Consider the following 25,918-nt stretch of genomic DNA (forward strand, 5'->3'; position numbering starts at 1 on the left):
GCCAAGTGGTACTTCAATAAATTAAGTGTTCATTTCAGCTCTGTTTAACCTTTCGTATACTGCTCATGTAAAATGCTCATCGATCAGTTTGCCCTCACGATGTTAGAACTTCTCTTTGATCTACAAACCTTTGTGTTCTCTTCATTAACAATTTGTCTGTAATTCTACCAGAGATCGCCATGGGTTTGCTTCCATGTTAATTTTATCATGATCTCTTCCACGACAAACGAGCGTCCCTCGCAGGCCTCCCTTACATCGTTTTGCAGGGAAACTCAGTGTCACTTTTGAACAATTTAGGGTGAAACATGTGGGAAGAAGTAGGGAAGGGATGGCAAGAAGGAATGTAATTTAAGGAGCGCTTGACCCAAATGGTTAGTCTGCTATTTGTGCGATAAAAACCTTACGCTACCATACTCGTCCTACTACGTATACATGCAAACTAAACCCATAATTAAAATCATCTGCACAGCCAACAGACATACCAACAAGCACAATCATCCATCATACACCAGAAGCGTGACAACCGTGTCACTAAAAAATCGTGGAAACTGCAAGCAAACAGTTAACGAGGAAAGCAAAGGAGAATGTATGTGCGTGTGTGTATACTGATGAATAAGGCAAGTACAACATATATATATATATATATATATATATATATATATATATATATATATATATATATATATATATATATATATATATATATATATATATATATATATATATATATATATATATATATATATATGTCGTGCCGAATATGTAAAACTGGTCATTTAGCAAGAACTCATTTAAAATTCTAAAAATTCTAAAAAATTTTCTTATACGTTTAAAGATATATTTTTTTCATTAATGTTAATGTTTTAATTTTTAATTTTGCACCAAAAGAATCTTAGAAAACTTACCTAACCTTATTATAACAAGAACTATTTATTTTAGCCTAACCCAACTAAACATATTTTAGATTTGTTTACATTAATTTAATACTAAACAAACACAGTGAAATATATTTGTTTCGTTAGGTTCAGAATGATTTTGGCGAAATTATTGCATACACAAATTTTCACTTGTCCTATATGGCAAGATGAGCGTTGCTATTTAAGCCAAGATGGCAAGTTCTGCCTATTCGGCACGACATATATATATATATATATATATATATATATATATATATATATATATATATATATATATATATATATATATATATATATATATATATATATATATATATGTGTGTATGTGTGTGTGTGTGTGTGTGTGTGTGTCTGTATTTTTCTTGTATAATGGTATTACATTTGCTATGAACATAATAATGACAGTAATCTAAACTTAAACTACAAACTATTTACCACCGACAGGCGAGTGACGCGGTGTTGGCAGTGAGCCAGGCCATCACAACAGTGCTCAGGTGCTCTACTAACTCTGCCTTCATCAACGACACTCTCGCTCGTCTCAATGTAAGTAATCAACCACCACTCACCTAACTGTACTATCCTAATCATGGTTGCTCCTGGCCTCCCTACTCCTATGGCCGCAACTAGGTTCACTCTCTCCTGGTTGAGAGAACCATATCATACCTATTCTTAACACTATGTATGGATCCTCATGATATTGTATATGGATCCTCGTACTATATGGATTTTTATATACTTGTTTGTTGAGCGAGATGATTGCATTGCTTATCTGAGAGATGCACAAGAAAACAGCATCATGCTTCCTTATGAAATAAATATTAGCATTGGGTGGTGTTATTGTTTTAAGTGCATATTTATTAAGGAAACAATGTTTTAAAATGAATTTTGACTTACTTTTTGTGTGTTTATCTATTGTGAAAATAAGTAGCAAGGTAACTACATATTTCTAATAAATTTATCTTAACTCACACAGCGCAAAATTAAATTGGTTATTCTTGTGTTACTCCTCGTTACTGTAAGAGTTTGTTTTGCTTGCTACATATTTACACGAGTTTCCCCTCTTGACCATTTTCTTTTTCCTTCCCATTCTGCAGGCTAATACAGTGGAGGAGTCCGAGCAGCGGCTGGGCCTGCACTTGTGGTCGATCCTCCACAGGCACCAAGGCGTCGACATCCCACCTGAGGTGGCTGAAGAAATCTCCACGTTTCCCCTTCAGGAGCACACACCGCCATGCAGAATTACCAGGGAGACTGACGGCTCCCCAAGCAAGAGTATTACTCAAGATGATACGTCTCAGTCAATGGTTACGGAGGAAGATTATGAAGATACGTTGATCTTCCCTCCACTAATTAACGATTCAAGTTTGGAGGTGACAGAACATGAGGTGTCTGTATCATCTGGGGTGCTTCACCAAGAGCTATTGACGGAAGACATCATGAGATGCCACCCATTACTTACAGCATCGTTACACCCACTTCGTTCTTCCACTCCTATACAGTCTTGTGATTCTCGTATTCGCAGTGAAGGTAACATCCCCTACTGGTCACACGTCAACTCGCAGACGACTTATGAGCCGATTGCCAGCAATGTAATAGTCTCTGAATACGATAACGAGTTACATATTCTTCGAGGTGTTAGTGGGCAGCAATCTAGTGAGTGTTACCAAGATCGGGATTTTTACGAGAACAGCAGTGGTAATATTGCAGTTTCAAGTCTTCGTGAGTCAACCTACTCTAACTCCCCACTTTTACCTCGGCTGGGATGTCTCGAGGATAGTCAGTTCTTTGAGGACGTCGTCAGCGATACAAATTTTACTAATCCTTGCGGCAATGGCAATAAGGCAAGGGGTGATAGTACGCGCACGTCTAGAAGCGAAATTGACCAAGCACTTTCCCTGCTCTCCTGTGCTTTAAATCGCCAAGAGCTATTTGTGTCTCAGCCCGATAAGACTGAAGAAGCAATTTCTGGACTTTCAGAGTCCCTATCACGAAGTCAACTCGTACTTCTCTCTGAGCATCACCAACAAACCGGATGTATAACATCTACATTTCAGAACTCATACCAGAATTCTTGCGTTTCACCACTCGCACAGAATCAAGAATCTTGTAATACAGATCCCCCTCAGGAGCTTAGGGGTGAATCTCTTCCATCAAGAGACACTGGGAAAGTTTTAGACATCTTACAAGAAGATCAAAGTTTAGTAGCTGACAGAACTGGATCCTCTCAGGATTCTGTGAGCATTTTACAAGATAACAATGAATCGTGGTTTCCTAGATACGAACTCATAGCTAATAAAGGTACAACAACCGAGTTACATGATACCAACCAAATAGAACAAGTGGGAATTTCAAGTGATAGTGACAATGAACTGGTAGATGCAGAATTTGTCAATCTTGCTGAATCTCCTATACCTCTCAGTGGAGGGTCTGAATCCTTAGACGAATCTGAAATTAGTTTTAATATTGAAACTGCTTCGAATAGTGAATCAATATTAAGCGTAGTTGACCACACCAACAATTCTTCACATTTACCAACAACTCTTCAAGCTGAAGCGACGACAGAATTTCAAGAAAACGAGGGCCAATATGAGGAAAATCAGTTGATTAAAGGTGCATCTTTGGTTCGAACAAATTCACCGATCTCTGGATTCCCAGGTTCTAGTTCACCATCGACAAAATGTGATTTTATGACTTCTATAAATCATTACAATATTTCATTAGAAGATAAAGTAGTTTCTCAAACATCTGATGAGAAACAGAGCTGTCATAACAGAAAATTACCGGCGAATTCATTACTCAGGACTGTGGGAGTTTCCACAGTTTCCCCATTCGAAGAGGCTATGGTTGCACTACTATTAGTTGATGAACAGCTGCGATGTCGTCCTTGTCGTAAAAAAACGCCCACAAAGGATGACAAACGTACACAGAAGTCTCAATCTAACGTGACCTCCATAAATGCTGAGAATATTATGTTCCCCACTGCAGATATTATCACTCATAATGCGAAAGACGATTATAAGTTTTCGTTTCCTGTTTCTAAAAGGCTTTGTCTTCTGAAGGCTGACATAATGATCAAACCAACAACTCGTGCAGACACAAATGCCGAGGATCTTGCCAACGAGCAATCACCGCAACTACCTTCTGAAAAATCGTCATTAGGCTCAGACACAAGCGAAACCGGAGCTTTGCCACCACACACTAGTCCCGCCGAAGAACTGATACACTTACCTGAACAGGCTTCATTCAACCAAACGGAACGTGTTAAAGCAAATATAGACATCGTGTCCAATGCATCATTAAAAGTAGATGAAAATGACGACGGGTCAGTACTAATGTCTCAGCAAATATTACCAGATCGAAACCTCACTGAGGAGAGAGATAAGGATCCAACAGATAACGTATCTCCGCAATCCCTTCATGAGCAGGTTTTACCAGATCTAAAAACTGATGATGGAGGGTGGCAGCCTTCGAGTGACAACGCTTCAGCACAAAGTGATAAAAGTGAAGATGAGAATTCAGAGTCTCTTCTAAAAGGAATGACGTTTGACCCAGTGTATGAAGCCTTAAATTCCTCTGCTTTCCACTCTAGTAATATTACCCAAAAGATAAATGAGCTTAAGAACGGGGAGATTAATGATCATTCTCTCCTTCAAGAGTCGATAAACCTTAGTTCTGAGCAGCCAACCAGGCCAAAAAATAACCTAGCTAGCAACACTAACTGTGTCTGCAATAGTGAATCTCCTAACAACGTGCTGCCAAACAAGAAAATAAATCCGGCCACAAATAGCCCTCAACAGAGTATTTCTTTTCAGGTATTATCTTCAACAGAATTTGAATCCCGATCCCAAATACATCAAACAGAGAACATGAAACTCGGAATCCCGAGTTTCGATACTACAATGCCTCATAAAGATACTCTTGAAAGTGCATTATCTCCATCCTCTCCAAGACTGAGTAATATAGTTGTGGGTAGAACAGAGGAGCTGTTACCAATATGTGCTACGTATCAGTATCAATATCTTGGGAACATTTTAGATCAGCATGAGCCAGGCGGGCAGTTCTGTGATCTTCCAAATAAAAAAATGGCTTCAAGTGACCATATACCGTCCAAAACAGGCATATTTAACGATGGTACAACTAACGTCATTGGGTCTGAGATAAAGTCATATCAACCCTTAATACCAAATGACCCTCCATTTAAAACCACAGTATCAGGAGACAAGTTACGTGCAAAAGCTGAACTCCAAGATGACACCGCTGCAAATGGTCTACATGACAATGAATTACAGCAAGTAGTAGTATCCGAAAGTAAGCAGCCTCGCATTGAAACAGCTGACGATGATTTACAGAAAGGCCACGGCGTCAAGAATAAGTCTGGAAGTAAATTGCCTATGATCGAGGTTACATCAGATGGTCATAGCTGGGAGAAACCACCATTTAAAGAAGTCAAAAGACAGGATTATGAAGTAGCTGATATGCCTCAGGGAGAACCAGCGGATGTTACATCAAACAGTGACGAGCTAGAAGTAATTATGTCAATTGTGCAAACGGAGGGCACAATATCAGAAGATGAGTTATGGGAAACAGACGTTCCTGAAGTTATAATACCGGATGATGATTTGGAGAGAATAGCTGTGCCAGATGTTCCTGTCAATCATTTGAGAGAAATTTCTCCTGTAAAGAGTGTCACAGAGGCAGCATTAATATCTGACGCTACAATGAAAGATGTCGACGGTTCACAAGAAGTGACAATGACAGAAGACACGTTACCACCCGACGTAACAATGTTAGAAGAGCTTTCTGTAGACGAGGATTTGCCATCACAAACTACTGATATTCAGGAAAACTCCATTGAGATCATGGCAGTACCTGAATGTGAAATATCCGGGTCGGCCAGAGAGAGCCAAGACAATCGTAAGGGTGTGATGAGTATTACATGTGAACCAACAAGGGAAGAAATAGCCACACAGAGAGTCAGTGGCTCTACTTGGTCTGAAGACTGGTCAGGCGATATTACGATGCTCGACATTGCTTCCTCAGATCACGAACTTTCTCTCAGTTTAGATTATAACTCTGATGACTTCACCTGGTGACTTGACATTCACTGGAGGGTTATTAATTTTTACAGATGCATACAAATATACAAGATTTCTGTCTGAATTACACAACCCATGCTCTTGTTTTTTATGAATTTGTAAACAAAAAAAAAAAAAAACAAGGTTTAATGGTTACACTCTTAAAGCTTTTGTTAACTACATGTATTTGTATAAATTAAGGAACATTGTGAACAATATCTGTAATCATGAAGCCTAATGAGATATTGTTACTTTAAGTCTAAACAGTTCATGTTAACAGGTAGCAACTTCAGCTTATAAGTACATTATTTTGCATTTTTTATGAACTCTATTTTAGACACGTGAATCGAGTAATAAATATACTACAAAATATTGTTATTTTTTTTAATAAACAAGAATTCTCTAAAAAATGAATAAAAGTTCTGAGAAGGAAAACAGCCCAATACACTGTTATGTTCACAATAATTCTAAAGTTAGTATCTCTCGTTTTACTGTTCCAATGTATGGGAATTTATTGCTATTGTTACATCTAAATACCCTTTCTGTCATTATTTACACGCTAATCTCTTTTGATGTTGAAGGGCTCTTGATCCAAGGAAGTGGAAGTACCCTCCCTTTCCTCGGATCAACTCTGATTACGGTCCATTCTCCCAGGTGCTCTATAACACCTACAATTTTAGTGCTTATCCATAATAACAACGTGCTAATATAATCCTTTATCCTATTCTGTAATTTCAGTTATACAATCACTCACCTACTGACTTAACATTTACTGACTCACGTAAATGAGTGCATGCGCACTGGAACAAACACGAACGTGTGCGCGCGCACATACGCACACCCACGGTGCCCTCCTACTCAGACGCTGTGAATTAAGCCCAGGGTTGTAAAACTGTCTGTGCGGCGCTGGTCGGGTTAAAATACATGCTTCCTCTTCGTGTCCTGGCCGGAAATCAACCATTCCTGCAGCACTAGGAGGTACCTCACGAGGGGAAGGGGAAGGAGGAGTGAGGAGACGTATTGGAGATGGTGGGGGTTAGGAAGAGTTGTATAGTTGAGGGAGAGGGGTAAGTGTACTGAGTAAAGGGTGGCAGGAAGAGTAGTTGTTTGGTGGAAGGGTTAGGCAGTTACTGGTTGGAGTAAAGGGTGGTAAAAGAGGTTTTATGAAGAGACGAGGTTGGGGTAGGGTTTTTTGGTGGAAGGAAAAGATTATTGAATTAAGCATCACTCTTGAATCTGGTTAAAGGTTCTTAATATAACTTTGGATACCATGAAAATGACGTACAAAGTTTAAGAACACTATAAGATGTCGTAAACTTAACTTAATCCTTAGCATTAGGCACATTTCCTAAGAACAAATTAGGAGCATTGTATTTACTTTCAAGTGAAGGCAGCAAATTAATGAAATAGAAAATAAGAAGAGAATTAATAAAAGGCCGAAAATAAACCCAAAATGAATTGGCAACGATGGACTTAATTCAAAAAAAAAAAAAGATAAACTGAAAAGAATAGAAACAAAGATTTGTAGTAACAATTGTAGATGAGGGAAGCGAGCTGCCAAGTAACGTCATTAAAAAAACAGATTTGTGTAAACAGAAATGGCCTTGCCAAGGGATACTAAACCTGATAGAGTGATTCGTTTTTCTCAATGTTCTTATTAAAAAAAAGGCACCTACTTCCTAAAGGATACTAATAAGTTCATCACAAGTATCAAGTAGCACCACGTGACAACATACCCAGTGAATAAAGTAAATGATGCATAATATATAGCTAAATATGAAAGAAATCACAACAAAACGCGTGATTGCTAATATGAAAAAAATACCACAGTGAAAATAGGAAATGAAACCTTAGCGCTTTCATGTGCTTGCACACATCTTCAGAGGAATGTGTAAGCACATGAAAGCGCTCAGGTTTTATTTCCTACTTTCACTCTTATATTTTTTTCATAACTAAGTATGTCTAGTAACAAGCATCATATAACTGTAGAACTGGCACCCTTGGCACCCTTGGCACGAGGCAATTACCCCCGTCTAATTCGTCAGACCCCACTTGTTAAGGTCGTTAAGGCCATCCTTCGGGAGAAAATAGACGAGACAATTCATTGAAACTTTGGCGATAACCTTGTCAAAACAGTGCCACGCCTGTTAAAGTTGAGAGTCACTGCTACCGGGCCAGCTCCCATGGATGTTCACCAGTGTCTTCTGACGGTAAAGGTCGTCCCTTTTGGCTTGTTAATCTGAAAGGGTTGTTACAATTGCTTAGATAACCGAGAAGTTGTTCTTACCTTGCCTACATGCAGATACAGACAGTCACACCGATTACCATTTGACGACGAAGAGGGTTATTCCCTTTTACCTTCATGTAATTATTTTTATATTCACGACCAGCTCACTCACGTCCCTGATCTGACCAGCTCACTCACGTCCCTGATCTGACCAGCTCACTCACGTCCCTGATCTGACCAGCTCACTCACGTCCCTGATCTGACCAGCTCACTCACGTCCCTGATCTGACCAGCTCACTCACGTCCCTGAGCTGACCAGCTCACTCACGTCCCTGATCTGACCAGCTCACTCACGTCCCTGATCTGACCAGCTCACTCACGTCCCTGATCTGACCAACTCACTCACGTCCCTGATCTGACCAACTCACTCACGTCCCTGATCTGACCAGCTCACTCACGTCCCTGAGCTGACCAGCTCACTCACGTCCCTGAGCTGACCAGCTCACTCACGTCCCTGATCTGACCAGCTCACTCACGTCCCTGATCTGACCAGCTCACTCACGTCCCTGATCTGACCAACTCACTCACGTCCCTGATCTGACCAACTCACTCACGTCCCTGATCTGACCAGCTCACTCACGTCCCTGATCTGACCAACTCACTCACGTCCCTGAGCTGACCAGCTCACTCACGTCCCTGAGCTGACCAGCTCACTCACGTCCCTGACATGGAAAGGTCAGCCAAACCATTACCTCCTGAAAACCAGCGAGCCCGCCTTCAAAATTAGAGAATAGTCACTCAAAATTAGCAAATACGCCATGAATATTAGCGAGTACACCCCTCAAAATTACCAGCTAAGCCCTCAGAGTTGCATACAACTACAGCCAGTAGTTGTATGCAACTACTTATAAATTAACTTTTGAGTATATCAGTGAACATAGACAATACACCATATATTACTTGTATTTTTGACACATTTGTAACCATAATAAATATTTCTAATATTTAATATGACGTGAACCAGACAAGAAATGCATAATATCTACTTTGTGAATAATTTTCAGCGCTTTGTATGACAGTGACTCAAAAAAAAAAAAATTCCTGAGTTTTTTTTACCTCATACAAATACATGATTTTTTGTCATTCATCTCATAAACCTTTAAACAAAAAAAAATATACACGCCACAGAGTTAACACAGTTGCAAACACACACACACACACACACACACACACACACACACACACTTTCATATAACTTTCGAAAGATTAATGATAGTTTACTGTTATTCAACTGGGAGGTAAAATAACGTGAAAAATAAATCACATTAGAAGCAACTGAAACGTGGATAGCAGAGCCCGGAGAGTTTTAACATTCTTCAGTCTGGTAAATGTCTAACCAGTTTCTTGACGCTCGGGTTGTTGGTTCAACATGACAAATGAACCGTGTCAGTATGTGGCAGGTTGTTCGTGTCAGTATGTGGCAGGTTGTTCGTGTCAGTATGTAGCAGGTTGTCTGTGTCAGTACGTGGCAGGTTGTTCGTGTCAGTATGTGGCAGGTTGTCTGTGTCAGTACGTGGCAGGTTGTTCGTGTCAGTATGTGGCAGGTTGTTCGTGTCAGTATGTGGCAGGTTGTCTGTGTCAGTACGTGGCAGGTTGTTCGTGTCAGTATGTAGCAGGTTGTCTGTGTCAGTACGTGGCAGGTTGTTCGTGTCAGTATGTAGCAGGTTGTCTGTGTCAGTATGTGGCAGGTTGTTCGTGTCAGTATGTGGCAGGTTGTTTGTGCCAGTACGTGGCAGGTTGTCTGTGTCAGTACGTGGCAGGTTGTCTGTGTCACTATGTGGCAGGTTGTCTGTGTCAGTACGTGGCAGGTTGTCTGTATCAGTACGTGGCAGGTTGTCTGTGTCACTATGTGGCAGGTTGTCTGTGTCAGTATGTGGCAGGTTGTCTGTGTCACTATGTGGCAGGTTATCTGTGTCAGTATGTGGCAGGTTGTCTGTGTCAGTATGTGGCAGGTTGTCTGTGTCAGTATGTGGCAGGTTGTCTGTGTCAGTATGTGGCAGGTTGTCTGTGTCAGTATGTGGCAGGTTGTCTGTGTCAGTATGTGGCAGGTTGTCTGTGTCAGTATGTGGCAGGTTGTCCGTGTCAGTATGTGGCAGGTTGTCTGTGTCACTATGTGGCAGGCTGTCCGTGTATGTGACAGGTTGTTCGTGTCAGCACGTGGCAGGTTGTCCGTGGCAGCATGTGGTAGGTGGTCCGTGACAGTACGTGGCAAGTGGTGCGTGTAAATTCATCACACGTGATAAACTTCACTAGTGAAGAAGTCCTGGAACGCACACGCTGACACATTCACCTACATACGCACGCACAGAGAGAGACTAATGATCCGTAAAAATACTGAGTACTGACAGCAACCGTTCAGCGGTGCTGGTGTGAGGGCTCGCAGATCAATGTTAGCAGCAGCAGTAGCATGCAGAGGAAACACTATCATTAGCCTTGCTATAAAGCACACTTCACACCCTCCACCAGGTAATGACAGACCGCTTGCCTAAGCTCGCTACACACTCCATTAAACCCCGCGGCTCTGAATATTTTATGTCCGTTTTTTAATGCTGGAACTGCAAAGCAGTTTTCTTCCAGATTAGGGGGTACACACGCAAGCTGGAATACCTTCGCTTTACGTGTTTGAGCTTCTATAAAGAAAGTTTGATACCTTGATGGATTGCGTGCGTGCTTGTGGGGGGTTCACAAAGCTTAGCGTGTGAAATTCGGGTAACAGCGCCTGGCCCAAGCGTATTAATCTTTTAATCGGCGGGATTAACTTAAATTCTAACTGCTGGACTCTTATGGCATTTACTCTCGACACTGTGGAGATGGAGTACATCAAGCTCTTACAGTTTCTTGGCCACAACACTACAGCATTTCCTGGTCTGAAACTATTTGTAATTCTTTCCCGTGAACATAAGAACATAAGAAAGGAGGAACACTGCAGGAGGCCTGTTGGCCCATACTAGGCAGGTCCTTTACAATTCATCCCACTAACAAAACATTTGCCCAACCCAATTTTCAATGCCACCCAAGAAATAAGCTCTGATGTGAAAGTCCCACTCAAATCCAACCCCTCCCGCTCATGTACTTATCCAACCTAAATTTGAAACTACCCAAAGTCCTAGCCTCAATAACCCAACTAGGTAGACTGTTCCACTCATCAACTACCCTATTTCCAAACCAATACTTTCCTATGTCCTTTCTAAATCTAAACTTATCTAATTTAAATCCATTACTGCGGGTTCTCTCTTGGAGAGACATCCTCAAGACCTTATTAATATCCCCTTTATTAATACCTATCTTCCACTTATACACTTCGATCAGGTCTCCCCTTATTCTTCGTCTAACAAGTGAATGTAACTTAAGAGTCTTCAATCTTTCTTCATAAGGAAGATTTCTAATGCTATGTATAAATTTAGTTATCCTACGCTGAATGTTTTCTAACGAATTTATGTCCATTCTGTAATATGGAGACCAGAACTGAGCTGCATAATCTAGGTGAGGCCTTACTAATGATGTATAAAGCTGCAGTATGACCTCTGGACTTCTGTTGCTTACACTTCTTGAACATTTATGATGACGCCTATGACACAAACTTTTAACTTCTATATACATTCAGATTGCGTTGCACAACCCACACGGCTGTAGAGCTTATGATAAACATAAAGCATAAACCATCCTGATCAACAGAATTTCATAGTTGCACTGTAGTGTTTTAACAAGTGGCTGTTGAATTTCAACCCTCATAGGTACAAAATCATGATGATCAAGGATAGGAATAGGCGACTGGTGGCACTGTACCAACTGTGAAGAAGCAACTCTAGATGTCGAATAAAGAAAATTGACAGTTCTCTCAAGAGACGCAATTACCGTATTACTCTTAAATGTAAGAACTGCCTTCGGGATCCCAAATAAAGAATATTTCAAGGAGCTATACACCGAATCGGAGGAAACAACACTTTCTCCACGTGGAATCTATACACCATTTACATTACGAGTTAGACGAATTTTCCAGTATGCAGCACCAAACTGGTGCTGCATACTCGAAGTTTGAGAAAATCTAGAGATTTGCAGCACTAGTCCCAGAGTTGAGATACTTGCCATACAAATAAAGATTATACTATACTTCAAGTAACTGTACAAATGAAGAGGCAAGAGAGATATACTTAAGTATATTTTATGCCTTAATGTATCATAAGTGTGGACATGTGAAGGATGGAAGCAAAGGGGCATAGATAGGAACCATGAACAAAAATAAACCACAGGTAACTCAAGAAATTCTTCTTTGTTGTAAGATTATTCGAAAGTGGAATAAACAGACGGATGGAAAGACACTGGATGCAGATATCATACACAGTTTCAATAATACATAAAACAAGGACCATGAGGCCAGAAACCCTCTAATGTCGGTCATCGAGGTGAGAAACTCGTAAATGTCGGTTGCTGAAGTTATCGAAGCGGGAGTAAGTTATGCTCTTGGTGAGTGAGGCAGTGATCGCAGCGGGTGAGCAAGGGAAACAGCGGGTGTAATGAGGTGGTTATAACGTGTAGGGAAGCAATTTGACTGCACTGCCAGCCCCTAGGCCTCTACATCATACTCCCCACCACCTAATACACACGCAGTTTTCTGTCCAAATGGTCTCTCACTTTTCATGCCCACTTTTTATTTTCTCTATATTCTTTCGTTTCTGCTATGGCTTTATAATTTCCAGCTGTTCTCATCCAGCTTCTCATGTGCTTATTCAGAGCGAGGTGCTGAAGTTACTCAGGGCTGCAACATGCAATACATATATTCCATATACATGATGTATTTTGTTCCCATAACGCAACACTTTTGTAGAATACAGTAGTTGTACACTATGGGTGTACATAATTTTGTTATACAAGGTCACTTCTTTCAGCAGAAAGTAAAAAGAATAGGCAGTAAACTAGTGGCTCCCTGGGTGTGGAGGCGGCGAGGCAGGAGCTATTATGTTCATGTGATTATGGAACCAAGATTAGTCTCCAGCTGGTGATCCTCCCTCGTTCTTCCTTATTCTTTAGTTTATGTCTCTGCATTTTTTTCCTTTGTTTTCGTCTCTGTTCTTCCTTTTACTTTTCACGTTCTCCTTTTCTCCACTATCGTTCTTGTCTCTCATTTACATCTTTCGTCACGATTTTTATTCGATTTTTTTTTGCACTTATGTTTATGAAATTTATCTTCAGTCTCTTCAACTGAGCCTCTGTTTCTCTTCCCCTCCTGCGCATAACTACGGATCATAAACTTGTCATACCAGCTTACTGTTCCCTTCCTTGTTGGCTTCCCTGATGTCCCTCCCGTCTTCCCCCCAGAAGACCACCCCTCGCTTCCTTCCTTTCACTTCCCCTCCTCCAGTGGGAGGAGGAGGAGGAGGGGGACCTTGTCGCACCACAGACGATTTATTGCTTGTCCTCCTAATTGATACTATTTTATACGAGAGAACGACCACGGCAATTTGGGGGAAGATTTCCACGATGTGGCGGCGGTGTGAAGTTTTCCTCTTGGTATAATAACAATAGCAATAATAATAATAATAATAATAATAATAATAATAATAATAATAATAATAATAATAATAATGTTAAATGATCAGTTATGGAAGGAGAAAAGAGAATATGAATGTGTAAATTCCAAGAAAATAGATTAGTATCACCAGGTGTACATTGAACTTTGTATAGAAAGGGGTTTAGTTATAGGTAATACATATTTTAAGAAAAAGAGGATAAATAAGTATACACGATATGATGTAGGGCGAAATGACAGTAGTTTGTTGGATGGAACAGATATATCAGATCACTTTCTAGTTGTAGGAGAGTAAAAGGTAGATGGGATACAAGGAGAATAGAAGCATCAGGGAAGAGAGAGGTTTTATAAACTAAAAGAGGAGGCAGTTAGGGTAAGATATAAACAGCTATTGGAGGATAGATGGGCTAATGAGAGCATAGATGGGGTCGAAGAGGTGGGGTAGGTTTAAAAATGTAGTGTTAGAGTGTTCAGGCGGAGAAGTGTGAAGTTTTAAGAAAGCCTAGAGAACCTCTTGGTATAATAACAATAGCAAAGGAGGCTTTAGGAAAGGTAGGGGGTGTGTGGACCAGGTAAGTGAAACATATATATAAAGAGGTCTAATAATAATAATAATAATAATAATAATAATAATAATAATAATACTATCCAAGAAAATAGATTAGTATCAGTGTTGATGGATATTTTTTACCGACAATGAAGATATTCCAGTGCTACAAATGCGTTATTCATTAGGAAGCATTAAGGTTACATGGATAGTTTAAAACTGTTTATTCATTTAAACAAAAAAGATGGATGGTTTTTACAGTACCGACAAGTTAACGAGTTCTATACATGTGCAACACCTGGGTATCGTTTCGATCTTAAAAAAATACCCAGGTGTGTTTAATTCATCGATTGGATGGTTTAACATGAAAAGCACCAACAGCATACTCACATCAGTATGGTTTAATAAGAAAAACACCAAAAGACTTACAACAATTTGATATAAACTGGAGACCTACAAATGTCCACCAGTCATTCAGCTCCAGACACGAGTCAACTCTCTAAAAAATCCACAAAATAACCTTTCCCTCACTCCATTTTGCCCAGCGATTATTATTATTATTATAATCAAAAAGAAGCGCAAAACCACAAGGGCTAAACAGCTTACCCAGCTACGAACTCTTAAAATCATAAGTGACTCAAGCGGATCGTCTCATGTAAAAGACACGATTGAATCCTCCCCCACCTTTCTCTCCATCCCGCGACTGTTGCAGGGGGATCCATGATTGAAACCTCCGATATGCCAAGTGTTGGAGATGTCAAAAGTTGTTAACGGAACGCAATTATCAGCAATAAACCGGCAAGTGCTCTTCTGGCGGCGAGTCCTCTGTTGTTCCTTGCCCCAACGCAGCAGTATTTTGGGTGAAGTTAGGTAACGTGTCTGTGTTGCGATTAGCGGGCAGAGTATAGAGCTTTCACTGCTCCGTGCACTGCATGAAGCTCAATGATTTACACTTTATTTACCGCCACAGGCGAGAACACAGAGTGGAAGTTATATCTGCGGGAGTTGCGTCACAAGTGGTTGTGGGACGACGCAGCTGGAGTTGAACAAACTTTGTCATAAATATTGCTTTAACTAGTCTATCATAGACTTAATAAAGAGTGAAATGTTGTTTAATAAACAGGTTGGCGATGCTATATTTACTTCAGGGCTGTCAAGAGAGCACCTGACTAACCAGGACGTCAACCTGGCAGGTAGGTAATCAGGAGATTAATTAAACCTGTGGATCACATGTAATGAGTTAAATCAGTTAGCTCACGCAGCAGCTCCCACGTTAGACACGTGGGAGCTGCTGCATAAAGGTCAGAGCTGCGCCAACCACAGATACTGGAAGATTTCTTTTTTAAATGCAATAGAAATAGTCGAACAGTCGAGACACAAATAGGTCACTAGCAGAACTTCAGAGATTGACTGCAACCGTTGGCGGATGCTAGATTGTGATGCTGTGATTGTGCTGTGTTGCGACTGTGCTGTGTTGTGATTGTGCTGTACCATTTGAGAATCTCACCTGTAAAGTCCAGTTGCTCTGTTTGGAAAGTTATGAAATCAGATCTTTTTTTTCTGATTTCTAGGCTGATCTATCCTGGAAATCCAGTCACACTGTTATTATCATGGAATTCAGAAGCGTTATTTTGTTCAGTGTAGAAACTCGGTCCATCTATTCCAACTATTACAGCATAACCAAATTAGTGGTGTCTATTAACCATTTCAAGTTTAACATACAAAATAAAAATAAACGGTATTTATGCAAATACAAAAAATATTCCTTTACCCCTTACAGTAAGCGGCACAATGTAATAAAAATGCAAGAAAATAGGAACAGGCAGCAAAGAAAACGGTACATCTGTAAACAAGTAGAAGTTATAGAAAACGGGGCAAAAACACTCATGAAAATTCCTGTGCCATTTCCCGAAAATTAAAAAGCCACATTCGATATAAAAAACAGAGACCAAGATGGAGATATAAACAAGAGAAAACTCTCAACTACCCTTATCAAACTTTAACCTGTGGCTAGGGCGTGTTACATGGAGGGACTGGAGAGAGAGAGAGAGAGAGAGAGAGAGAGAGAGAGAGAGAGAGAGAGAGAGAGAGAGAGAGAGGAAGGGGAGAGGTGTAGAGAGGTGTGTGTGAAGGTCCGGCCTCCCACACCTGATGACAGGTGATGTGTGAGAAAGCTCCATCTCACCTTCTAAGTCACCAAATTATTCACCACAAAGTTTTCTCACCTTTCTCTCTGTCAAGTGAGACAGGGACGCCTAGACAACTCTGATTTTTTTTTTAAGAATAAACATTGAAAAAAAATTAGTCAAGTTATATGAGCAAAAGTATTTTGGAGAAGAAAAAACACTGAATTATCACACACAGACAATATATATATATATATATATATATATATATATATATATATATATATATATATGTATATATATATATTGTGTGTGTGTGTGTGTGTGTGTGTGTGTGTGTGTGTGTGTGTGTGTGTGTGTGTGTGTGTGTGTGTGTGTGTGTGTGTGTCGTGACGAATAGGTAAAACTGGTCAATTAGCTAGAACTCATTTAAAATTAAGTCCTTTCTAAAATTTTCTCTTATACGTTTAAAGATATATTTTTTTCATTTATGTTAATGCAAAACTTTATAATTTTGTACCAATAGAATCTTAGAAAACTTACCTAACTTTATTATAACAAGCGCAATTTAATTTAGCCTAATCCAGCTTAATATATTTTAGATAAGTTTACATAATTTAATAATAAACAGAATGAAATATATTTTTTGCGTTAGGTTCATATTGATTTTTGCGAAATTATTGCATACACAAATTTTCGGCAAGAAGAGCGTTGCTATTTAAGCTAAACTCGCAAATTTTACCTATTCGGCACGACGTTATAAATCCTCCAGATTTATTCATGCTCTGGCAATAAGACTTAGGAAAATATTATTATTGGTGTTATTATATTCACGAAGAAACGACTGGGTTGTGGGAGACAATCAAACGAAAGTTGTTGATTCAGGGTATGGGAAGATAGTCCAATTCTTGGATTTACTTGACTTACTGGAACCCAGCTTATGCTTCTTGAAAGAGGAAGGTAAATTTGATATTTAAATATCCTTCATTTGGGTCGACGTTTCGCTCTAACTTGATGGAAACGTCCCCCCACAAATAGCTGGAGCTTTATTAAGCACTTGAATAATACAAATATTATTATTTTTATTAATATATTACTTTTACTATTATTACTAAGACTTATTTATAACAGTAAATCATTCAACCTACAGATTTTCTCTCAGTTTTACTGTTCTCCTAAGATGACACCTGAATAATGAGTCGCAGTATCGAGGCTGTAATAATTCAGAATTACCAACCAGTTTGGAAGGAAACTTTTGACGACGTTTCGGCCTCTCCTAGACTTGACAGTGGTCCTGGATGGACTGAAAAGTCGTGAAAAATTTATTTCCAAATTGGGGGGGAAGATGATTCCTTATGAATAGCTGCTACCTCTCGTTTCTTTCAATCCTGACAGTGTCTTTCCCCAATGACATCTCTCCTGTTCTCCCAAGTACACTTATCTCTACCAGCACACAACACTTCTCTTACCCTAAGGAACACTTCTCTCACCCACGTGAATACTTCTCTCCCCAAAGGATACTTCTTACTTCCTGTAAGACACTTCTCTCCCCCAGCGACACTTCTCTTCTCCCCAGATGACACTTCTCGTCCCCACACCCGTCATAGTTCCAGCCACACACGCACCAACTGCTTCCTGATCAACGAGTGCTGCGGAGGGCGGCACACCCTTAAATGTCAGCAGCATCAGTAATGTCAGAGAGGGACGATAACACCTGCATCATTAACCTGAAGGTCCGGGTAGTCCTCTTACCGTGGGGTCACACACAGGAGCACACACACAAACCTGATAAAGTATATTAGGAAACTGAAGAACCTACAGAAGACAGGTTAAGCTTAATTATACGGTACATAAATACAGATTAATTTACTTTAGCTTAACGTAACGTAACCTAATTTAATCTAATCTAACGTAACAAAATGAAACTTATCAATCTAAATTAACCCAATTTTATGTAATCTAGCCTAACCTAAATTAACGTAATCTTACCTTACCTAACAGAGTGACATTAAATATCTGATGGAGGTTCAGAAAACTGTGAAATATATTGCCTGCAAACTCACCTCCTATGTAAAGGACAGGCTGCGTCAGCAGCTGTCAGCCTTACTAGTGATTTAGGAAAGTCAGCAGCTGTCAGCCTGACTAGTGATCAAGGAAAGTCAGCAGCCATCAGCCTGACGAATAATTAAGGAAAGTCAGCAGCTGTCAGCCTGATGAGTGCTCAAGGAAAGTCAGCAGCTGTCAGCCTGGCGAGTGATCAAGGAAAGATTTAATCATAAATGTCAGCACCACACGAGACATTCTTTTACCCTTTGTATTTTTCGAGTTTTTACCAATAAGTTGAAGATGTCATAACAAAAAAAAAATTAATATCTTTGGGATTCTCTTTGGCCTCTATATCGATATAATTGTTTGTGCGTGTGTGTTTTGCCCTTTCGGTAACAATAATCATCTTCAGGGTTTTAAATGTTCCTAGTTACAGCAAATTAATCAATCATGTAGCAAGTTCTTTTTTACATTACTTTTTAATATTTCACATATTTTTTACAAAATATGAAAAGTTTGTAAAACCCTAAATTATTATTTCGTCCTTACTTTAAGAATCAAAGTATCTTTGATGCTACATGGATAGACTTTAAACCCAATGAACCGACAAATCGTGATCGATTAAAGGAAAAACTAAACGTAAACATTGATAATTAAAGGCGAGAAATCTCTCTCTCTCTTTTTTTCTCTCTCTCTCGAAACTATCATTAAATCCAAGGTCAAACTGCTTAATAATTATTTTTTCCCCAAAATTCTTCACTACGTTACATTCTTTGCTTTAGATGTAATTGTGAAACTGTCATCACTTTCATAAAATCATTTCTCCCAGAATTGTGAGTGCTGACAATGGTACCTTAGAGTTCCGAAAACTTTTCTTCTCCAGGAGCCCGGCCGTGATCCAGGCTCGTCTTAACGATTGTTCTGGTTTTGTAACAAAGGTTCTCTATGATAATCCCATGTACTAACGGAATCTAGACTGAAGATTTCTCAAGATACTTCCAATGTATCTAATATTACGATTAAAAACCATTAAATATAACAAGTGTGTCTGAGCACGTGGCTGATGCAACAAATTCCTGACATATACAATGACTGCCAATTCTTTAACTGCTGTAGACGTGACAGGAGCTTCTGTGGTTCACAGTGTGCGAAACCTGTCTCAAGGCTTCAACAGAAAATCCAGTGACAGTGTTCGAACCCTCTCTTATGACTAACGGAAACATTCTGGGTGGCAATGTGCGAAACATCGTTCAAGACTTCAACGGAAACAAAAACTACAAAGGAGAAAGGAGGAGAAAGATGTAGAAAGGCGGAGTTTCCACGAGGCGACGAAAACACAAACACACAGACACGTGAAGCAGTATCGCTGAATAGTGCTCCCAGGATTTAGCGTTCTAGTGGCTGTCCAAAGATATTATTAGCGGTCATCGTAAGTGAGTGAATCAGTGAACATACCTACAAGAGTGTAACAGCTTTCAAGAGTGCGAATAATGTGATAAAATCAAGAATTTTACAATTTAAATTTGAATGAATGCTGAGTGAGGGAGGGTAGCAGTCAGCTGATGGGGCTGCTGACGCCAGTGTTGACAAAATATACATAGTTAATTGGGTTAACGGTGTGATCTGAAATATTAACAAATACAGATATTGGTTGGTTATAGCAGCAGTGTAGTGATAAAGTCATAAACGAGTGATTAGTAAATACTGAAAGTAAGAAAAAATTAGTCAATCCCCAGCTGTTGGTGTTGTGAATGTAGTTAATATCATCAGATTTGTTATGACCATAATACTGTACTAAAGAAAAAAGAGTGAATACCAAGTCTTAAAAGAAAAATAAAATAAAAACTTGAATGCATGATAAAGTTCCTGAAGGAGTTACAAAAGTGAAGGAGTTAATAGCAGCCAACCAGCAGGAACCTCCATTGTTGTGCAGACATCACTTGCCTATGTGTGGGTAATTTTGGTTAGTGTCTAAAGTCTCAGTGTCTCGCCCTGTTGGTTGTATGCTATACCATCACTCTCTCCCTAACTTTCAGTGCCAGGAGATAGATAGGGGTAACCCTGATATTGTTTAGTAAATTAACTAAATATCTTCAGAAGAGTTGTGTAGCCTAGTGCCCCCCCCCATCCCCGTCTTTCTGACCGACAAGCTAGTAAACAAGTACGCACTTACAAACACGTGTTCACCAGTAATTATTATTGTAATAAATATTAGTATATATAAATAAGGAATTGAATGAGAAATAATCCTATAATCTTCAAAAAAGTAACGTAGCCTACTGTGCAAAGATCCGGGCCGGGAGAGTACCGGTGAACCAAGAATAACAAAGATCCGGGCCGGGAGAGTACCGGTGAACCAAGAATAACAAAGATCCGGGCCGGGAGAGTACCGGTGAACCAAGAATAACAAAGATCCGGGCCGGGAGAGTACCGGTGAACCAAGAACAACAATAGTGTGTTAACGTGACCCCCCCCTCTTTTTCATAGAACGACAAGCTAGTAAACACACACAAACACAAGTGTACACAGTAAATATTACATAGTATATATTAGTGTATATTAATAAGGAATTGATTGTGAAAAAAATTTATAATCTTCAAAAGAGTAGCGTAGCCTAGTGTGGTATTTGAACCCTCCCCCCTTTTTTTTAGACTAAGAGAAAAGCGCGTGCGCACGCACACGCCCATACACACCCGTACACATACACATACATATACACACACACACACATACACACACACACACACACACACTACCACACACACGGACCACACACACTACCACACACACTACACACACACTACCACACACACTACCACACACACACCACACACACACACACTACCACACACACACACACACACACACACACACACACACATACACACACACACACACACACACACACACACACACACACACACGCACACACTCATATACAACCTAACACATTAAATCAAAATCCACCCCTAACACATTAGCTCATAAATCCCCCCACCACACACATTTTTACGATAAGCTGAAGCAGCTAGAACATCCCAACAGGATAAAAACAAAATGGGTTCTCAAAAGGGAGGACGTAAAGGCAAGGGAACTGATGATGGCTGGTCGGAAAAGGAAGAATGGGTAGAACGGCTCAAGAACAAAATGGAACAACTATGGGAAAAAAGGTTAAACGAGCTTTGCAATAACATGCTAGAGCAAGTATCTGCAGAGAGCAAGAAGTGGGAATCACGAGCTGTAGTAGCTGAGGCAGATACAGAGATTGGAGGAAGAAATGGATGTGCTGAAGCAGGATCTAAAGATGAGGTCCGAAAGGAGCTAGATGACTGAAATGGGAACAGCAGGCAGCGAGGGGACTGAAGAAGGGGATGGATCTAAGCAGTCTTTTGCAGCAGTAATATCAGGCCATCATGGTGTCTGGGAGATGATTAGGGAAACAGCAAAGGAGATGCTTAAATCAGATCCAGAGATACAGAGGGAAAAGAAATGGGAAGAGGAGAGGGAGAGGTCAATAATTATTCATGGGCTTCAGGAGGCTGAAGGGCAGACCTATGATGAAAGAAAGCATTGGGAGAAAACAGAGATTAAGAACATCATTGCAATAACAGGAGAGAGGGACATGTCTCAGGTAGAAAATTTTCACAGACTTGGGGGTATTCAAGGGAAAAAAATCGACCAATCAGATTGACATTCAAGACAGATGTGGTACAGAACAGGATACTACAACAGAAAACACTGTTAAAGGACTCTCCAGATTATCAAAAAGTGTTCCTCAATCGAGACAGAACACGAAAGGAAAGGGAACAACTGAAAGTGAGAGCAAGACAGAACCAGTGGAAGGAAAGAGAGATAGGACAGGCAACGACAGACAGGAAAACTCAGCCTTTGGGGGAACATCAAACACAAATGCTTACAGAAACCTCTCAACCCCTGTCACCATATATCACCCAAACACAGTAAACAGAAACGAACCTCACTCCATAGCCACCATCCCCCCTAAGCACTAATTCCTCAATCACAGCAGCCTCCCATAATATTGTGCCCTGCCTCCCACCCTCCCAGCCTGCACCTTCCTCTTCCATCTCCCAAAATACAGTAATGGAAAGGAAGCTAAAGGTATGGTACACCAATGCAGATGGAATAACAAATGAAAGTGAAGAGTGGCAAGAACGCATCATTGATGCATCACCTGACATCATAGCACTAACAGAGACAAAACTTACAGCGATGATAACATGCAATTTTTCCACCTGGATATCAGATTATGAGGAAAGACAGAGAGAACAGAGGAGGGGGAGGAGTAGCATTGCTCATAAAAAACCAGTGGAGTTTTGAGGAGATGGGAAGAATGGAAAGAAGGGAAACAGACGACTTCATTGTAGGAGCACTTCAGACTGGTGGTCCAAAGGTGGTGATAGCAGTGATGTATAACCCACCACTTAACAGCAGGAGAACAAGAGAAGAGTATGATGTGCGCAATAGGGCAATGGTGGATACACCAGCTGAAGTGGCCAGGAGGGCTCATATGGGTAGGACAAAATTGCTTATAATGGGGGGATTTCAATCATAAAGAGATTGACTGGGAAAACCTAGAGCCACATGGGGGGCCAGAAACATGGAGGGCTAAGATGTTGGAGACTGTATTGGAGAACTTCATGCATCAACATGTTAGAGATACAACCAGAGAGAGAGGAGAGGATGTTGCAGCAAGGCTGGATCTCATATTCACCTTGAATAGTTCAGACATAAGGGATATCACCCACGAAAGACCCCTTGGCGCTAGTGATCATGATGTCCTGAGTTTTGAATATCTTGTCGAGTTAACAGTGGAGAATGCAGCAGCACGAGAACAAAGAGAGAAACCAAACTTCAAAAAAGGGGACTACATAGGAATGAGAAGTTTCCTGCATGAAGTGCAGTGGGAAAGAGAACTAGATGGAAAGACAGTAAATGAAATGATGGAAATAGTAGCCACTAAGTGCAGGGAGGCAGAGGAAAGGTTCATACCAAAGGGCAACAGAAAAAAATGGTAAGACCAGAGTGAGCCCATGGTTTAATTGGAGGTGTAAAGAGGCCAAAGCCAAGTGTGCTAGAGCATGGAAAAGGTATAGAAGGCAAAGGACTCAAGAAAACAAGGAGCTGAGCAGAAGAACCAGAAACGAATATGCAAGGATAAGGAGAGAGGCCCAGAGGCAATACGAGAACGACATAGCATCAAAAGCCAAATCTGAACCAAAGTTGTTATACAGTCACATTAGGAGAAAAACAACAGTCAAGGACCAGGTAATCAGGCTGAGGAAAGAAGGAGGGGAGCTGACGAAGAGTGACCAAGAAGTATGTGATGAACTAAACAAAAGATTTAGAGAAGTATTCACAATAGAGTCAGGAATGCTTCCAGCAAACTGTGGAGGTAGGGTGCACCAGCAGGCGCTGGACACAATACACATAGCCAAGGTAGAGGTGAAGAAACTGCTAGACGAACTCGATACCTCAAAGGCGGTGGGCCCAGATAACATATCTCCATGGATACTGAGAGAGGGAGCAGAGGAACTGTGTGTGCCATTAGCAGCAATCTTCAGTAAATCTATCGAAACAGGGCAGTTGCCTGAGGCGTGGAAGACAGCACATGTAGTTCCAATTTTTAAGAAAGGGGACAGACAGGCAGCATTAAACTACAGACCAGTGTCACTGACTTGTTTAGTATGTAAAGTCATGGAAAAGATTATCAGGAGAAAAGTAGTGGAACACATTGAAAAGATTGGGCTCATACATGACAGTCAGCACGGCTTCAGAGATGGGAAATCCTGTGTCACAAATTTACTTGAGTTCTACGATAAGGTAACAGAAGTAAGACAGGAGAGAGAGGGATGGGTAGATTGCATCTTTTTAGATTGCAAGAAGGCTTTTGACACAGTACCACACAAGAGACTGGTGCAAAAATTAGAGGAGCAGGCAGGAATAACGGGGAAAGTACTGCAATGGATCAGGGAATACCTGACAGGAAGGAAACAACGTGTGTTGGTACGTGCCGAAGTGTCGGAGTGGGTGAATGTGTCGAGTGGGGTTCCACAAAGTTCAGTCCTAGACCCGGTACTGTTTCTTGTATACGTGAATGACATGGTGGAAGGAATAGATTCAGAAGTGTCACTGTTCGCTGATGATGTGAAACTGATGAGAATACAAGTGGGCGAGGATCAGTTAAGATTACAAGGGGATCTGGACAAACTACAAGTATGGTCCGACAAATGGCTCCTGGAGTTTAACCCCAGTAAGTGTAAGGTCATGAAGATTGGGGAAGGACACAGAAGACCGCAGACGGAGTACAGGTTAGGAAACCAACAGTTGCAAACGTCAGTTAAAGAAAAGGATCTTGGGGTAAGCATTATAACGAACATGCCCCCTGAGGCACACATCAATCAAATAACTGCTGCAGCATATGGGAGATTGGCAAACCTGAGATTGGCGTTTAGAATCTGAGTAAGGAGTCATTCACGACATTGTACACAGTGTACGTAAGGCCTATCCTGGAATATGCAGTGCCAGTATGGAACCCTCGCTTAGTCAAACACGTCACGAAATTGGAGAAAGTGCAAAAATTTGCAACACGATTAGTCCCGGAACTGAGGGGTATGTCTTATGAGGAGAGGTTAAGGGAACTCAACCTGATGACACTAGAGGATAGGAGGGATAGAGGGGACATGATAACAACGTATAAAATACTAAGAGGCATTGACAAGGTGGACAAGGATCGAATGTTTCAGAGATGGGATACAGAAACAAGGGGACACAATTGGAAACTGAAAACCCAGATGAGTCATAGGGATGTTAGGAAGTATTTCTTTAGTCTTAGAGTTGTCAGGAACTGGAATAATCTGGAGAGTGAAGTAGTGGAAGCAAGTTCCATAAATAGCTTTAAGAAGAGGTATGACAAAGATCATGGAGCAGGGAGAGAGTGAATTAGTATCGACCAGTGAAGACGCGGGGCTAGGAGCTATGACTCGACATATAGGTGAGTACACAGTTGCCTCCTTAACACAGTTCTGGTGTTGCCTCCTTAACACAGTTCTGGTGTTGCCTCCTTAACACAGTTCTGGTGTTGCCTCCTTAACACAGTTCTGGTGTTGCCTCCTTAACACAGTTCTGGTGTTGCCTCCTTAACACAGTTCTGGTGTTGCCTCCTTAACACAGTTCTGGTGTTGCCTCCTTAACACAGTTCTGGTGTTGCCTCCTTAACACAGTTCTGGTGTTGCCTCCTTAACACAGTTCTGGTGTTGCTCCCTACAATATTAGTTACTGATTGTATATTTCCAAAAAAAGTATATCTCTTTATTTAATCATTCAGAGAGAGAGAGAGAAAGGGGAATAAAAAAAGAGAAGTGTAAGAAAGACG

At 40.5% G+C, this 25,918-nt stretch overlaps 2 protein-coding genes across 3 annotated transcripts in view; one reads left to right on the forward strand and one right to left on the reverse strand.

The window, feature by feature from the left end:
• LOC128687183 (uncharacterized) overlaps nucleotides 1-7,793 on the forward strand; it is a 22,134-nt gene extending 14,341 nt beyond the window's left edge. The window contains exons 2-3 of the mRNA XM_070092589.1: nucleotides 1,362-1,460; nucleotides 2,012-7,793. Of these exons, the coding sequence (XP_069948690.1) occupies nucleotides 1,362-1,460; nucleotides 2,012-6,010 (4,098 nt within the window). The 3' untranslated portion in view covers nucleotides 6,011-7,793. The remainder of the gene's footprint in view (nucleotides 1-1,361; nucleotides 1,461-2,011) is intronic.
• The window catches only part of LOC128687148 (Fanconi anemia group J protein homolog), an 820,717-nt gene that overhangs the window by 736,601 nt on the left and 58,198 nt on the right, over nucleotides 1-25,918 (reverse strand). The window lies entirely within an intron of this gene.

Source organism: Cherax quadricarinatus, chromosome 40 (genome assembly GCF_038502225.1).
Source record: "Cherax quadricarinatus isolate ZL_2023a chromosome 40, ASM3850222v1, whole genome shotgun sequence".
Taxonomy (NCBI): domain Eukaryota; kingdom Metazoa; phylum Arthropoda; class Malacostraca; order Decapoda; family Parastacidae; genus Cherax; species Cherax quadricarinatus.